Genomic DNA, 16,412 nt, shown 5'->3' with positions numbered 1-16,412 from the left:
CGTGGATAGGTGGGGATTTCGTGACGTCAGTGAAAGAGATACAGATATCATAGTGCAGACGTTGTATAAGAATGGTCACGTTGTGACAATAAAGGTAGGCCTCCATTACATATTGAACACAGTTTTACGAGTTGTACGAATGTAATCGAATACAATTTGATGTTGATAAACCTAAACTAAACTAAAATGCAAATGCAAAAATAATTGTACCATTCGTTATACTGACATTATAACAATATCATGTCCACTATTTTGACAGATCATTCACACACAGAGAAAGTTTATTGCATGGGTCTTCTTTCATATATGCATATGTGACCATGTCACTACAGAATTATGAAACCAAGACATTTAAATATGTGTTTCTTTGCATTATTCTTTTAGATAACTTCCATTAAAAAGGACACCTTCACAAAGTCTCACATAGACTATATTTCGATATAAAATAATCTCTGATTCAAGAGACATAACAGCATTCACAGTATGCTGCAAATGCAGCACTGTTTGCAGTCCTTTACAACTTTACACTGCTATCAGAGTCACTGCTTTCTTCTTCACTCTCTGCTCTACCATTCACGGCCTTCCACGGCAAGTCCTTGGGGGGGTTGAGTAGGTCTGCTCCTGTTTCTATACCCAGGACCTGTCTCTGGACCAATTTGAAGTACAGTCCTTTCCGGGCCATGAGTTCACCATGCGTCCCCTGATCTACTATATGGCCGTTGTCAATCACAATGATGTTGTCAGCCCTCTCCACGGTGCTCAAGCGGTGAGCGATCATCAGCACTGTGTGTTCTTGCATGATATCATTCAGGGCCTGCTGAACCTAGAGAGGTGGAGAGGAAACAGCAATGCTTGAGATGAGATTAGCCATTGGATAAGACACTTCAGAGTTCAACACAACAATATGCTTTGGCTTACAAAACTGCATGGTCATGCTGATGCTACGAGCCATCTGCAGAGATGGAGGGTCTCTGCTACAAGTCTTTGCTGCATCTGATACATAAGTCTGATAATCGCAGCAGTCTTCCTCTTCCATAAATAGCACGCACAATTATGGGCTTGTCACCATTCACGGCCGTATTTAGCTGATTCAGTTGTTCTGTGACTATGCAGTACTGACACACTAACGCAGCTAAGAGCACACAATGGCTTCATTTCAATGTTGATTTAAATGTAAATGACACATTGAAGTCTCCTGTGCCTCTGTCACTCACAATATGTTCACTCTCAGAATCCAAGGCACTAGTGGCCTCGTCCAGTATGAGGACGCGAGGTTTCCTGATGAGAGCCCGGGCGATGGCAACACGCTGTTTCTGCCCCCCTGACAGCTGGGCTCCCTTCTCTCCCACTCCTGTCAATCGCACAAAGACACACAACAGGACAGCACTTAGTTCACCCACCAGCACAGCGAAAAACACAAGGACGTATTCAAGTGGTTGTGTTTGTGTCATGGACCGTTTGATGTGACATGAGGTCATTGGCATCATGTCAGTGGTGCATCAAAGATCGCATTTTTAATTAAAAAGAGTTATTTAAGGATATTAACCTATTTCTAGTTATATGTTGTTCAGATCTGCTACAAAGGGTCCAAGGTAGACTTCACTGAAGAGTTCTTCAGTGAGTTTATTAAAAAATCATATAATATTTGACTTAATCTCCAAGAATGAGATTTGAGGCACAATAAAACAAATGTACTTGGTTACTGGAAATACTTGGAATCATTATTAATTTCATGGCACCTCTGCACTCATAAATAACTGAACTGCTCACCTGTTTCATAGCCTTGGGAGAGGCCAACTACAAAGTCATGTGCATTGGCCTTAGCAGCAGCTTCAACCACAACGTCCATGGCAACGTCTTTCAGGCCATAACTAATATTCTTCTCAACTGACCGCGCGAACAGTACTGGCTCTTGTCCCACGAGTGCCACCTAAGACAACAAAAGTGCACGACATGTATTCTCAGTACATACCACATAAACAATGTCGCCCTCTGCAGGCTGAAAAACACATTTCTCACATCAAATGTACAAATTGAAATTGGCCGGGTTTCCCAAATTTGTTAAGAATCTCTTAAGTGCTAAGAACTTCTTAGGAGCGCTCTTAGCACTTAAGAGCTTCTTAACGAACCTGGGAAACGCGGCCATTAACTGTAACTGAGGTCATTGCCAGATGAATAAATGAGTAACAAAGCTGCACAGGTGGTCAAAACATGTTTAGCTCAATTTCGACTAAACCACCTTCTTTTATGAACACACCTGAGAGTGAAGGTATGTGTGTTCATAGTCCTGCACTGGACGCCCGTCCAGCAGCACTTGGCCTTCATTAGGAGCGTAGAAATTCTCCAGTAGTCCCACACAGGAGCTCTTCCCACTCCCAGATGGACCCACCAGAGCCGTCACCTCTCCAGGTTGAATAGTGAAGGAAACATTCTGAAAAATGAAAAATTGCATTTACTTGCAATCTGCGACTCAATTTGATCCAAAACCTACAGCTCTCAACTGGCTCTACTGATCAAATTCATCATCACTGTATCTATAACCATCTAAATTAATTTAGCTCATGCCATACCATTAATTTATCAAAATGCCAAGAAAGATAGCTTATGATAGGCTGAGCACATATGCAATTAGCAATACTTATAAATGCTTATTTATGAGTACATGACAATATAAACTTTGAACTTGAACTTAAACTTGAATAACTACCTTGAGTATCTCTGTGTCAGGCCGAGTGGGATAGCTGAAGGACACGTTTAAGAACTCCACTCCTCCTTTGAAAAGGTCTGGAGCAGCACTGCCATCAGAGGGATGTTCAGGCTCCCTATCAATATACTCAAAAACCTTCTCTGCTGCTCCCACTCCTTGCATTAGTCCTGTGTAGACGGACGCTATATTCTGCAACACATACCAGGAACAAAGAGACTGAATTTAAGAAATCACATTATGTGCACACAGAACTTCTACACCATTCACATTCACAATATGCAGCAATGTCACCACAGACATTGCACCACAAAAAGACTCGTTTCTGCAAAAAGCTCAAAATGTGTCTTTCTTACCTCTAAGCACTCTCCCAATTCAAGTTCATAGATGACAAAGGAGATGAGGGTCCCGCCACTCATTTGATTTGTTATAACAAGATGACCCCCATAAAAGAGAATGGCAACCTGCAGGGCCAGTTCTGATATCTACAGAAAGCACACATAGAGACCATTCAGCCTTTAGAATAATAAAACAATTCTCATTTAAATACATCCGAGCAAAAATATAGACATCTGAGTTTGCTACTTACACAACTTGACCACATGAAACAAGCATAGGCCAGCGCTTGTTTCTTGTTGAGCTGGAACATGTCCAGCAACTTGCTGTAGTATGACTCAGACTCTTGCTCTTCGTTGGCAAAGCTGCGGACGGTTCTCATGGCTGATATGGTCTCCTCTGCCACTTTGTTGGCCTGGGCAAGTGATGTTTGCACCTCCTTGGTCAGTTTCTAGTTAATGACAATGACAAGACTGTCAATACAAGGTCAACAACGTACATCAATTTCACTGCTAGCAAAAGCTGATGAAAGTGCTATACCTAATTAACAAATGAATATACAGCAGTTATAGCTTACATAAAATTGAGATACATCATAGCAAAATTAATACAGCTAAACAACTTTTTGCTACATTCTATCACATTATCAGTGATATCAGAGGTGTAAAAGTCCTGCTTCAGAAAGCAAAAGTCCTGCTACATTTTTGTTTCAACCTTTCATCTAATCAGCTGATTCTAATTAGCACAGCTCTTAAGCCAGGTAGATGAGGTAATTAGTGATTTGTTAAGCACACAGGTAAAACTAATACATGGCAGGACTTTTACATCTCTGAGTGTCATGCTATTGTTCTAGTAGTGGTACAAAAGAAATAAAGAACAAATAAACTATAAGATTCTCTGTAGAAGATGACGAGGTGTGTAAGATATGATAAGGACACACACACACACACACACACACACACACACACACACACACACATAAAAACACTTCATACATATACTTTACCTTGTAGTACTCCCCATATATCTTTGAGACAACAGCTATATATGGGAAGCCCATGATGGTGACTAGTGTCAGTTTCCATGACATCCCAAACATGAAGACGAAGAAGCCCATGGACTTGATGAAGCTTCGCAGGAAAAGGTTGACATTCAGCGAGATCAAATCACTCACCTGTGTGGTGTCGGATGTCAGACGTGACGTTATGTCACCTACAGAAAGATCAGTAACACTTAGAAAAGAAACACTTAGAAAAGACACATCAGAAATCAGAAATCAAAATAAGGAAATCATGAACATAATGGAAATCTTTCTGAGGCTCTCTACTGTCCAATTTTCTCTTTTGGGAGACGGGGAGCATATTCTGTTTACTGCTACTGTGTTATGCTTATCTGACTCTCTCAAGAATCTGTACAACTAGAATTAGTGATGCTTGTAGAGAAATATGCACACAGAGGTCCCATAGACATGGTTCCAATAAAGCTGAAACTAAGCATGCAAATGCAATTTCATCATAACAGTCAGTTAGTCATGCTGTATAAGTCACAACATGCTCGCAGAAAGGGATGAACAAACCTCTTTGCACTGTCAATGATAAATGACTAAAGTAGGAGTATACTACTCCTACTTTACAATAGTTAGTATTGTTACTATCTGTTTATTAACGTCTTTTACGCTATGTCTTAAACTGAATCAGTTCCTAGAGTTAAGACTAAATCACCAGGAGTAGACAATGGTAGCAATGGTACATTGGAATTTACAATAACAATGTATGCAGCTACGGTATGTGGCTTAGTGACATCACCTGTATGATTTAAGTCAAAGAATCCAATCTCTTGACGCATGAGTGATCTAAACAGAAGGTTGCGTAGTCTGATGTTTAATCTGGCCAAGGTTATGGAGAAGACACCTCCTCGAACACCAATGGCTATAGAACTAAGAGAAAGACACATATGAATATTCGCCCACAGATCACCATGTATCAACAAAACTGTCATCTCTTCACTAAAAGCACACATCACTCACCTGACAAAAGCCAGTACTGATAGTGTGATCATAGGTTTAGTGAAGTGTTCCATGCTCTGGTGAATAACTATCCCATCAATTGCCTTGCCAGTGTAATAGGGTATGAAAGCTTCACCTGAAAAAAATGTGTGTTTGTTAAAATCTTTCAAGACATATTCTCTGTTCAAATGGATGTATTATTACATCAGCCGATCAACAGTGGACATTGACTCATTCGACTACATTGTCATTGCGAGGAAACGTTGTGAGGACATTGTGAGGAAAAGACCTGTTAGACCAGTCATGACTGTACACAGCATACAAACCACACCAATATGGACAACGGGTAAAACTGAAGATTAGCCACTCACAAACAGCAGAGATAATGAGAAAGAAGAAGGCTACAGACAGCAGCAGGGCATCCTTCTTGCAGTAGGAGAGCAGGCGGCCCACGGTAGCGCGGGAGTCAGAGTTCTCCTTGGTCCCTTTGCGCCCCTTGCGCTTCCCGCTGGTCGTTTTGCTCTCCTCATCGTCCAGCTCAGAACTGCTTTCCAACGGGTCCACCAGCCTCTTCGTCTCCTCCTCACCACTGCTGTCACTCACAGCATTGGAGGTCTTGGCCAGGATTCCCCAGAGGTACATAGTCCCCACTGCTGAAACACAGCTCCAGCAGACTAAGCTCACAAACCAAGGGTCAACTAATAGAGCTTCTTGCTCTGAGAACATCAGTAACTTGGTCAGCGCGTAGGTCATGATGATGAGGCAAACGAGGGTGGTCAGTGTGCTCAGTTTTGAGACCCTACGAGGGCCATCTACTCTGTTCCGGAGGACTCCTATAGAGGCTCCCAGCAGCAGAGCAACTCGGACCAACAGGGTTCCCCATAGGTCCAGAGCTGAATGGAAGATGTCAAACCTAACCATATCATCACTAAATGTGTCAACCTGAGAGCCGCGGACATATAGAACTGTTGAGATTATTATATCCGTGAGAATAAAAAAAATGTTACAACTCAGCACGACAATAGCCCGCATTGTTTTGTTTCAGACTTCAGTATTTCACAAATCAAAATAAATATGTTAAAACGTTGTACATTATAACAGCCTGAGATGTTACATTAGGTCATTGGGTAATTAGTTACAAAGACATCTACTAATGCCTCACCATGGCGCGACTAAAAAAATCACGGATATAAATCCCAAATGTGTTGGGTAACGTGCCAGCTTTCCACTGCGCGCACTTATCATAATTATTCTTTCACCAAGAACTTGAAACTCATTTATGACAACTACACATAACACTCTTCTTACCAAAGTGCTTAGCTAAGTCGATGAAATAACTCCACTGCCATACTAAACGTAACACCTACGCGTATGTTGAGCCTAGTACCTGTCATCGTACGTGCGACATGAGAGGTTGGAGGACCGATTGGCAAATAAATAGCTGTCGCGGGTCATTGAGAGACTGTATCTCAAGTAATATAACGCAAAGGTCTAAAACGGAGTTTTCCAACAGTATGACTACATCACAACCCAATGGAAAGCATCCTATTGCCATCATAAACCGGTAAACCACTAGTGTTGCAGCGCCTTGTGGAAACCCGGAAACACTGCACAACACTCAGTAGCTCCGCCCTTACATTCTTGACTGTCGAATCACAGCTGATGTTCTCTCTTCTCACATATTATTAAAACTCTTATTTAAAAAACTACAGGCCTTTCCCTTTATAATACATGGGAAAGTGTTCATCTTTAGTATGTTTAAAGATATTTATAAATCAGGCCCTCGCACTGGCATATTATGCAGCATTGATTAAATTTCGATCTGAGCTTAATTCGTATTGCGTCAGGTTGCTTTCAACGCATGCTGCGCAACATAAAACGGAATCTAGTGTCCTAATGTCTTTTATGCAATTTGCAACGACTAATTTCTCTCTTCCAGGACATTGAGACTACCCAGTCCCATGGTATGATCCAAAAGTAACTTAAGAATGCAAAGATATAAGAATTAGGCCTAATACACAGGATGTTAAAATCCTTTGTGCCACAATCCAAGGCAAAAACATATTAAGAAGCCCCTGTCCAAAATTAACTTCAAGAGCAAGCTAACCACCAATCTGTCAAACAATGGTCACAAGCACAAAGACAAATGGCCAATCCCACAGCCGTATACAGTAGCCTACTGTATACAGCATGCCATTGGAGTTATCAAGTGGGCACCCTCATTCACCGATGTTTCGTTAAGTTAGGCCCAGGACACCTCATGAAGGCTTAACAGGGAAACCAGCGTCCTGGTATATATATACTTGCTTATTGTGTGATAGATATGGTCAAGAAGTGAATCTGTGCTAAATATTGTAAATATTGATGGAAGAAGTTCTAGTCATGATGCAAAAACAGGCCAATTTAGAGAGAGAGAGAGAGAGAGAGAGAGAGAGAGAGAAGGTATTTTCTTTGGTATGTATTAGTGTTGCAACCATCTGAGTAAATATTGAAAGAAACGTTTAATAGACTGAATCTCAAATAATCAATATAACAACATAACAATAAGTGTAGACCGAGACCAATTTAGATCATCACGTTTAAGTATTTGGTAAATGTATTTTTTCCTGCCAGTTCATTTGTTCCTTTCACTCATTTAGATGAATGAGGGGATAAGCAGTTCAAGTAGTGGCAACTGATAGTAACTTTCACTTAACAACAGAAAAGTGTAAGTGATTGAAATATATTTTATAACATGTGGCCACTTCTCCAAAATTACTTCCCCTTTTCATCAATTTAAGATGGAGAGCACGCCCGCACGCATACACACACACACACACACACACACACACACAGGGGGAGAGAGAGAGGGAGGGAGGGACAGACAGACAGACACACAGACAGACAGACAGACAGACAGACACACAGACACACACACACACACACACACACACACACACGTCTCTCTCGCGCTCATGTCTGTGAATGTAATACTAATTTGTCAGGTTACGGAAAAAAAACTGGTAAATGAATGTGACTAAAAAGGCCAACAGGGCTGTTAACAAGTAATACACCTCTCTTTGTGAGTAAACAGGCATGGTTTGGCCATGTCATTTACCTTGAAGTATTTGTGCATCCAGACATCTTTGCATCTTTGCAGAAAATCACAAGGACATACCATACATCTGATTTCACAGGCCAAGTGTGTAGTTTCCTGTAAATTACAGTTTGCAGTGGTTTTTACTTTTACTTTTCATTGGGTTTGAAACTACATATACGTAGACCTTGCCTTTACTTCATATTTTTTTCTGTGTATATTCACAATCACATTTTATCAAGGACTCCAGCAATGTTACATACAAGTCAAAGAGAATGAAATAAGCAGCAGTTCATCTGCAACATTTCCAATAAAAACTTTAGAGTATTCTTATTCCACTAATCCAGTACTGTAGCTCACGATTTGAAAAGGCTGCCTCTAACCTGACACAAAAACACCTCCACCTGTCAAGCATAGCTGACACATATTCAGAAAATGAACTTAAATGGACACACCCTGGTACCCTCTTGCACTTCCTTTCGCTATACCCTAGAAATCCAGTTCTTGCAAGAGCACAATTTGAATTGTGTCTGCAAGATACTCTGGCAATGAGCAATGATGCACGTTACTTTTACCCCAGACATCGGCAGAAACCAATCACATTGGTGTATCTGATATAGGCGGGCCAGAGGCGAGCTAAACTGATGACGACGGCGCTGTGACGTTCAAAGTCAGTAGACATTCGTAGTGTTATCCAATTGCGTCGAAGTCCGGAATCAGTCAGAGCAAACATTACTTGTAGTGTTATCCAATTGCATGTGTGGTGCCGCCCCTCGAGTTGGGACATTGTATTATTTGTGGCCAGACCCTTAATCTGGAAGATTATCAAGGTCTGGATTTTCCAGGCTTCCTTTCCACATCTGGAGCGACACAATATCCTGACTATATTACAGACTTAACTTTGAGTAGACCCTTGGTGTATACACTGATCAACATCTGCTTTTCAGTAGGCTCATCAGATGTTCACCTGTAGGTGTAACATTTGTGTTTACATGGATTCAAGTGTTGGGTTAGGTGCTGACTTATTTTTCTTATATCAAATAATGGGAAGTGGCACGACCACCAGGCAACAGAGGTCAGCTGGTCATCATTATAAAACCTATGTTTCTGGCAACCTTGGTATGTCATTTCTGTTTAGCTTGTAAGACAAGCACTTTGGAGAGGTTTAGCTCTTAGGTATAGCTGGAGGTGATCTTCCTTCATCTAAGTGGATATGTCGAAGGAATCCAAGATCTGTACAGAGACGACAGGGTTGTCAGGCGGGAATGGCAGTCAGATGAAGTTGTATAGCTGTGATATACTGTATGACAGTCCATGCGAGTGGATAATTGGACCCTGTGAGGTGGGACCCAGGCATCAAATGATGAACTGGCCGTTCTATTTAAATTTTACTGCCTTTGTTCAACCACCTACCAATTGCACTGGCCGTCACATCTCTTGTTACGGCATGTCAAATATAAGGCTACATGAGGCTCAACAACAAAGATTCTAGCACTTAAGTAGGCCTATAATGCCACTAACCTGACGCCTGAAGCTTTTGTGTACGAAAGGCTAGCCTACATTTCAATATCCTTGCTAACACCTATGGATTGTTGCCCATGTTTTAGGCTATTAATTATTGATTGATAGGAACTCCACACAACCATAACATTTAAAATGTGCAGATTCACACATGATATACAGTATGGCTATTGGGCTATGGTCTGTCATTTGTAAAAAGTTTGGGAAACTTTTTTGGGAAACTGCTACACTATAGAGAGGATGATAAAGTGACGTCTATAATATTTTATACTGTAAATTAATACATTTACATGTTGACTCATAAATCCAATAAAAAATGGTATGCAGAAAGTGCCATCGATAACATACAATTGCTCAAAGTTCTTATTTAAGTATTAAAATACAGTGTCTAATACATACTGTAAAATGCCTTGATGCAAACAGAAATATATCAAAGGAGATTTGGTGTGGCAGAGTAGTCATTGTCAATTCAATGGTACCATCAACTGGAATTTAAAATCCAAAACAGGGGACATTTTTTAAAAAATTTAAAGGAATTAATCAAACCCTTAAAGGCATGTCACAGACTTGCCATTATTTCTCAGAGAAGACATTCCAGGAACAATGACTAGAGTCAAACCCACAGATTTCCACACCCACCAAACAGTTCCTCGCTCACCCACTATTAGTGCATTACTTGGATATCATCCCAACTAACAGCGTGCATTAACATCTACATATCCAGTACCGTTTACATTTGAAGCAGACCAAATGTTCTTGGTTTGCAAAATGACTAGAGTGTCCTAAGTATGGCACAACAGCCTTTTCACTGCACTCTCTTTCAAGAAATACAGCTTATAGACCTTTCCATGTTGGAAAGCTCTGCAGATCGGTGGTCCAACTACATATGAGTTCACTAATTCATCACTCTCATTAACTCCCATAGTCAAAGGCCTTTTCAGTGCACATCAGAACCTGGCAATTGATATTCCAAGTCATTTTTCTTGCTAGCAGTGCCATTTTGTTCTGTAGTGAGAACTCCTTCCACTGGGAAGGACAGGAACAAGCTGTCTTTGAGTTTTTTACATGGAGGTGACTCTTCATTATCAAATAGAGGCTCCTCTGTGACATTGTATGTGATGCTCCTTGCTCTGCGCTTGGCATTCTTCTTTTCCTGTTTGTAAGCAGCATTCATGCGAGCTAAAACCTGAAGAGTTAATATTAACAATCATTTCAGTCATCTGTCTCTAACAAATGGAAAAACTGGAAATGTTGTATCAGTTCATATATACAACAAAAACACTGTCAACATGGAAACCATCAGTGTTGTTATCAGACTTACCATCTGTTTCAGTGTATTATGTTGCTCTTGCATGGCGGTCATAAAATTCATGACTCCCTGTTCGTTTAACGGGTATGACTCCTCGCTGTCATGAGTAAGCAGATCCAGTTTCATCTGGTTTATCTAGATCAAAGGGACCAACCATAAAGGTAGACAGTAAGTTGGTTGCAGAGTCACTGCAATACGGTCAATAAAGGCTAGTCAGTTGCATAAAGTTACTGCAATACAGTTAATAATTGCTAGAGGTCATTCCATAGACATTCAAACAGCCTTGACATCATGGTCTCAGCTTTTGGTTCATATTTTACCCCAGACGTTTACCATGTCTCATACATTTCAGCCAAATATCTATTTTTGTCTTGAGATACAAAGAATGTATTCTAACCAACCTCATCCTGATAGGCCAGTAAAAGGGAAAAGTTAGTTCCAGCCCTCTTAAGCTGTCTACAGGATGATCTATTGCAAGAAATACAAAATTGAGTTTGACCTTCATGTAGTCCATCCAAGGCGTTTTGAATCAGACAATTTACCATTTACTACCTTCAGTATATCCCTATACTACTGGACTGCACTCCAGCAAAGTTGTGTACCTGCTGCTTCACAAATCACTTAAGAATGAGCATAAGCATTTTTCAAAATGTCAAATTATATCAAAATATATACCTGAGTTTATTTCAATAAAAAATAAATCAGCGGTAGGAAAGTAATTTCAAGGAGAAATACATCCTACACCAATGTACCAATTTCCTGCATCTTTTGTTTGTTTGTTTTTTTGTGTGTAGAAAGCAATACCCATGAATACATGTTTTGGCCACAAAATGTGTCAGTTCTGAGTAGGAATATCTCAAGAGCAAAAATAGATATCTGGCTAATATGTTTTATAAGACATGGCAGACACTTTTGACAAAACGTCAGAAAAAAAAAAAAAAGTGATGTCAAATCCAGGATTGTTGAGTTGATCTGCAATAGAATTACCCAGGAATAGTAATACCCCTGTTTTTATTCTAAATTAGTATCAGCATCAAAATGGTAATATAATACGTTTGCCATATGAAAGCCAATCAAAAATGTTTTGGCTGGCAATTTCCCACAATCACCTTTTCCATTGCTTAAATATGAAGGATAGAACAGAAGATTAGTTTTGTTAATAATTCTCAAAATGCTGCTCGTTAAGATACAAAAAAAAACATACCTCATTGGGCATGCTGACTTTCCTATTAAACATTAAACAATAAGGCGTGAACTTTGTAGTAGGGTTTGTTGATGTTCGAAACAAGGACAGCACTGGATCAATGAAATCATCCCAGTCTTGCTGCTTTTCTGAAACAACATCCTTAATGGCATCCCGCAGGAGACCACTGTTTTGGTCGTAAAGAGCATTCCTCTGGGGGGTATCTACAGGTGACACCTTCTGAACGATGTTCCACCTGTCACAAAGGTGTTTCGAGACCTGAAACAACAACAACAACAACAACTCAGTCAACAAACACTGAGACAAAACCTAATAAACACAGCTCTTCACAATTGTTGTAATCTGCATGAGAATGACCGTACATGTACTCTCTCTCTCACCATACCTCCTCACAAAAGTCTGCTGTTTGACAGATGTGAATCATTTTCAGTGACCCAAACCTGGAAGATAGACATTTAATAATAAGCTGTGATTGAGTGTGCTATGCATAGGTTTGAGTAAGTTGCAAGTTGAGACATTAATACCTGTAAATAGATGTGGAGATGCATCGTGCAACAGAAAGAGAATCTTTCCTTTGTACCGGAAAACCCTCCACCCACTTGGTAAAGTAATCAGTGATCACCACCACATGCATGTTTCCAGCTGGCACTGTACCAGGAAATGGACCTGATCATAAGAAGAAAATGTATGAGCAACATCCATCAACTCCCATCTCCATTCACGGCAGCATATTTCTTTGTTTACAAAATCTGTTTTTATACTATACCTAATATTTCAACCGCAATAACTTCCCAAGGACCATCCACCTTTATTGGCCGAATTATTCTGGCCATGTTTTTATTCCTTTCAGTGTGCTGGCAGGTTTCACAAACTTTTATCTGAAAAATAAACACTCAAAGATATCACAATGGCCATGACTGAGCAATGGAAATGTATGGTCATAAGAAAGAAAATGATCTCTGCTAAAGTGTTATTAACGGAAGCATTACCCAATCCACCACGTCCTTGACTATGCCAAGCCAATAATATTTGCTCTGTATCCTGTGCACAGTCTTCTTCTGTCCTAGGTGGTGGCCAATATCATTAAAATGGCATTCTAGAAATATCTGACGCTTTCGTTCAGATTCAATCACCACCTCTCGTTTCTCCTCCTTTTTAGGTCCAACATAATATAACCGTCCATCTGTGGAAGTAAGTTAACATCGTGCGTGCAGCGTTATGTTGCAAACTATGTCATGAAAGTTTAAGTCCAATTCAACGGCGCAGTTAATGCACTACAGTAATCCCAACTTGTCTGTAGTAGCCTACTCGATATTACACCCCACATTCACAATTTAGGCTACAATCATAGCAAGAGAATTGCTAAGGTATCACCGAAACCAATACAACAAACAAGTGTGTAACATTAGACGGTTACCATCAATGATGAACTTCTGAGCGTAGCGTTTAAGATTTTTCTTTCTAATTGGGTTCATGGACTGTGGGTAACATCCCTGCGCTACAAATGTGTATATATCCTCGAGACGGTTGGAGCTTGACTCAACCACCTCCTCTTCAGCTACTTGTATTGAATCTACACTTAACATCATGTAAAGTTCTACGTTATTTCGGATCCATGTATCTTTTGTAGCCTATCTAGTCTGTGTGACAGGCTCCTAAGCACGATTGTCATGTAGAATAATGGTTCCGTAAAGGTGCAGACGGTTGGTTTTTACTGATGGACAGCAATGTTTTCGAAATATCTGTCCTCTGATATCCTCCTGCTTTTATTGAATGTTGTATTAATTCATTAAATAAATAAATCTTAGTCTCATCTGTGTGTAAATGTGACAACATTTATCTCATTTGATCTTGGCGCCTAACTCAAAAAACACGGCCACTAAAATGAAGCATATGTTTCCTTACCGGACGAATATATGTCATGGACCTAAACAAAATACGTCACATCCGGAGGCAAGACCAACCAAACATGTAGAGCCAGAAAATGATATTTCCCCCCCACATTATTGGTATTATTTGCATCATTATGGTATTTGGATCTGATGTAAAATCAGCTGTCACGGAGTAATGTTAAATTGAGATTACTATAAACGTTATACAGTCAACCACTAGTCATGCAAAACAACGAATGCACGGCCGACAAATTCTACAATTGTAGCTGTTTTTGCACTGACAATATTTTTCTAGAGGACTACAAACTTCATGTAAAATATATGTCTGAGGAACAGTTTAAGTGGGATTATCAACACGTAAGTCAAATACATAAACCAGGTGTTAAATGCCTAAACGCGTGTTATGAACGGAAAAGTTCTGATTCTTTCTGATTTTCCAGATTTTGAAAACCCTTGGTTGTACAACAGTCGCCCAATATGATGTCGTCCTCGAGAAGGTTTGTAGCCTACAGTTTATATCATTTTGGTTTCAATAGGGCCTATTGTTGGGCGGCCCTCAAATTATTTACGCTGTATATGTCTGACTTCAGATAAATGCAGAGGCTGAAAGGCGGAAAAGTCTAAGTGTGCAGTCAGCTGAGAGAGCTGAGCATATAAAGAAGCACTACACCCCTCTCCATCCTCATGTTTACCACCTGCAGGTAAAACATGGAATAAAAATACTTTAAAGCCGACGATTTATTGCAGAAATCAATACATGTTTTATAATCCTTTCCAGGAGGCATACCTGGCCCCAGAATTTATTAATTTAGTGCAATATTCCTTGAGCAAGGATGCTACCAAAGAGGGACTACTAAAACTGATTAACTCTGAGGCTGGTGAGTCTAGGAAGAAAAAAATATTTTTTTAACTTCAAATTAGAAGTGTGATGTATTGATATTTGTAAAATGTGGTTTATGACAAGAAATTCTCATGTGTAATTGCTTGTTTGTAGCACAAAGAGTCTACAGATTTCCAGTGTTCACCAAATACTTCTGCCATGAACTTATAGAAGAACTGGAACATTTTGAAAAGTCAGATGTACCTAAAGGAAGACCCAACACCATGAACAACTATGGGGTAAAGCTCCAGTTGTCCAGTTTCAAGTTATCCCAATTAGCACAGACAAGCACACGGAAATATCCCCTTTGGTGAAACTTCTTTCAGATCCTCCTGAATGAACTTGGCTTTGATGAGGCTTTCATCTCTTCTCTCCGGGAGCTCTACCTGACACCTGTGACCTCACTGCTGTATCCTGACTGCGGAGGTGAGAGTCTGGACAGCCACAAGGCCTTTGTGGTGAAATACTCCATGAATGAGGATCTGGACCTGAGTTACCATTATGACAACGCAGAGGTCACCCTCAACGTGTCACTGGGAAAAGAGTTCACGGAAGGGAATTTATATTTTGGAGACATGCGGCAGGTGGGTGTAGTGGTGAGAAGTCTGCACTGAAACTGGTGATGGATCAACTGATGTTTACAGATATTTACTGTATGTAATAACAAACCAAACTCCAAACATTATTTAAAAGTATTGCTTTTATTTACAGTCATACAATAAATACTAGAAACACTGTGACAACCTGTTTCTCCAATCGTTTTCCAAAGCAAAAATAAAAACCCTGCTGTGTGTGGTCCTGTCTTAGCGTGTCTAACAGCACCTTGTGCCCCATTTGCCCCAATGCCCCAGGTCCCGCTGAGCGAGACGGAGTGTGCCGAGGTGGAGCACTGCGTGGCTGAGGGCCTCCTTCACCGGGGGCAGCAGATGCACGGGGCCCTGCCCATCTCCTCCGGCCTCCGCTGGAACCTCATCATCTGGATGCGGAGCTCCCAGGAGCGCAACAGGCTGTGCCCCATGTGCAACAAGAGGCCGGTGCTGGTGGAGGGAGATGGCTTTGCCGATGGGTTCACCAAAGCGGACATACCAGAACAGAGAGCATTGTGTGCCTTGCACTGAAGGGCTTCTGCTGTTTGTTTGTTTGTTTGACGGACTGGTTGTTTGTCGTGTCGCCTTATTTTGCCTTGTCAGTGAAATCAGTAGTTATCTTTGGGTTTCTACAATCTCTTGCTTATTGTGAGCGTTTTGTTTGTCTCCAAAGCAGGTCTTGAAAAAGACATAGTAGCACATTTTATGAACCTTTTTGAATGTCAAAGCTCACAGTGGTGCAATTACTGCTTTTGCAATTTTCTGATTGACTTTTTATGGTGTTGGAATATTGTAAGTGCCTGTGCTTTAAGATACATGTAATTGCACAGTCACAGGTTGTAAAATATTCTGTTAAAGTGAAAATCCATGTTGTCAATTATAAATATAGATATTTAAA

At 40.4% G+C, this 16,412-nt stretch overlaps 3 protein-coding genes across 5 annotated transcripts; 1 reads left to right on the top strand and 2 right to left on the bottom strand.

Moving 5' to 3' along the window:
* Positions 1 to 263: 263 nt before the first annotated feature.
* On the bottom strand, positions 264 to 6,620 carry abcb9 (ATP-binding cassette, sub-family B (MDR/TAP), member 9). 2 transcript variants are annotated; one of them, XM_062543155.1, is made up of 11 exons: positions 5,417 to 6,620; positions 5,067 to 5,181; positions 4,846 to 4,976; positions 4,047 to 4,252; positions 3,294 to 3,491; positions 3,061 to 3,189; positions 2,708 to 2,896; positions 2,258 to 2,431; positions 1,771 to 1,930; positions 1,215 to 1,351; positions 264 to 823 (listed from the first exon to the last, which is right to left on the bottom strand). In XM_062543155.1, exons 1-11 carry the CDS (start codon positions 6,075 to 6,077, stop codon positions 515 to 517), a joined length of 2,409 nt encoding a protein of 802 aa, XP_062399139.1. In that variant the 5' UTR covers positions 6,078 to 6,620; the 3' UTR covers positions 264 to 514. The 2 variants fall into 2 exon arrangements, with proteins under 2 accessions (XP_062399139.1, XP_062399140.1); XM_062543156.1 differs by having other exon boundaries at positions 4,215 to 4,252.
* Positions 6,621 to 9,891: 3,271 nt separating this feature from the next.
* On the bottom strand, positions 9,892 to 13,822 carry zgc:113436 (uncharacterized protein LOC503528 homolog). Its single transcript, XM_062543151.1, has 8 exons — positions 13,573 to 13,822; positions 13,145 to 13,338; positions 12,922 to 13,033; positions 12,680 to 12,821; positions 12,541 to 12,595; positions 12,156 to 12,413; positions 10,964 to 11,086; positions 9,892 to 10,828 (listed from the first exon to the last, which is right to left on the bottom strand). The coding sequence occupies exons 1-8, from the start codon at positions 13,742 to 13,744 to the stop codon at positions 10,580 to 10,582; spliced, it is 1,305 nt and encodes a 434-aa protein (XP_062399135.1). The 5' UTR covers positions 13,745 to 13,822; the 3' UTR covers positions 9,892 to 10,579.
* Positions 13,823 to 14,110: 288 nt separating this feature from the next.
* On the top strand, positions 14,111 to 16,370 carry ogfod2 (2-oxoglutarate and iron-dependent oxygenase domain containing 2). Of its 2 annotated transcripts, none has more exons than XM_062543154.1 (7): positions 14,111 to 14,404; positions 14,488 to 14,544; positions 14,638 to 14,748; positions 14,826 to 14,925; positions 15,099 to 15,166; positions 15,254 to 15,511; positions 15,779 to 16,370. In XM_062543154.1, the coding sequence occupies exons 1-7, from the start codon at positions 14,270 to 14,272 to the stop codon at positions 16,043 to 16,045; spliced, it is 996 nt and encodes a 331-aa protein (XP_062399138.1). In that variant the 5' UTR covers positions 14,111 to 14,269; the 3' UTR covers positions 16,046 to 16,370. The 2 variants fall into 2 exon arrangements, with proteins under 2 accessions (XP_062399138.1, XP_062399136.1); XM_062543152.1 differs by having other exon boundaries at positions 15,042 to 15,166; positions 15,779 to 16,367.
* The last annotated feature ends 42 nt before the right edge of the window (positions 16,371 to 16,412 follow it).

This window comes from Sardina pilchardus, chromosome 8 (genome assembly GCF_963854185.1).
Source record: "Sardina pilchardus chromosome 8, fSarPil1.1, whole genome shotgun sequence".
Lineage (NCBI taxonomy): Eukaryota > Metazoa > Chordata > Actinopteri > Clupeiformes > Clupeidae > Sardina > Sardina pilchardus.
Note: the sequence above shows the minus strand (reverse complement) of the source record. Positions and strands in the feature narration are given on the sequence as shown.

Excerpts from the sequence above, each read along its gene's own strand:
- ogfod2 (XM_062543152.1), top strand. The coding sequence starts at position 14,270 with ATGCAAAACAACGAATGCACGGCCGACAAATTCTACAATTGTAGCTGT. Across the intron at positions 14,545-14,637 it reads ATGATGTCGTCCTCGAGAAG|ATAAATGCAGAGGCTGAAAG; the intron begins GTTTGTAGCCTA and ends GTCTGACTTCAG. Across the intron at positions 14,749-14,825 it reads CTCATGTTTACCACCTGCAG|GAGGCATACCTGGCCCCAGA; the intron begins GTAAAACATGGA and ends AATCCTTTCCAG.
- abcb9 (XM_062543155.1), bottom strand. The coding sequence starts at position 6,077 with ATGCGGGCTATTGTCGTGCTGAGTTGTAACATTTTTTTTATTCTCACG. Across the intron at positions 5,182-5,416 it reads TCTCATTATCTCTGCTGTTT|GTGAAGCTTTCATACCCTAT; the intron begins GTGAGTGGCTAA and ends CATTTTTTTCAG. Across the intron at positions 2,897-3,060 it reads AATTGGGAGAGTGCTTAGAG|AATATAGCGTCCGTCTACAC; the intron begins GTAAGAAAGACA and ends TATGTGTTGCAG.
- zgc:113436 (XM_062543151.1), bottom strand. The coding sequence starts at position 13,744 with ATGATGTTAAGTGTAGATTCAATACAAGTAGCTGAAGAGGAGGTGGTT. Across the intron at positions 12,596-12,679 it reads ATCTCCACATCTATTTACAG|GTTTGGGTCACTGAAAATGA; the intron begins GTATTAATGTCT and ends TCTATCTTCCAG. Across the intron at positions 12,414-12,540 it reads CAGCAGACTTTTGTGAGGAG|GTCTCGAAACACCTTTGTGA; the intron begins GTATGGTGAGAG and ends TTGTTGTTTCAG.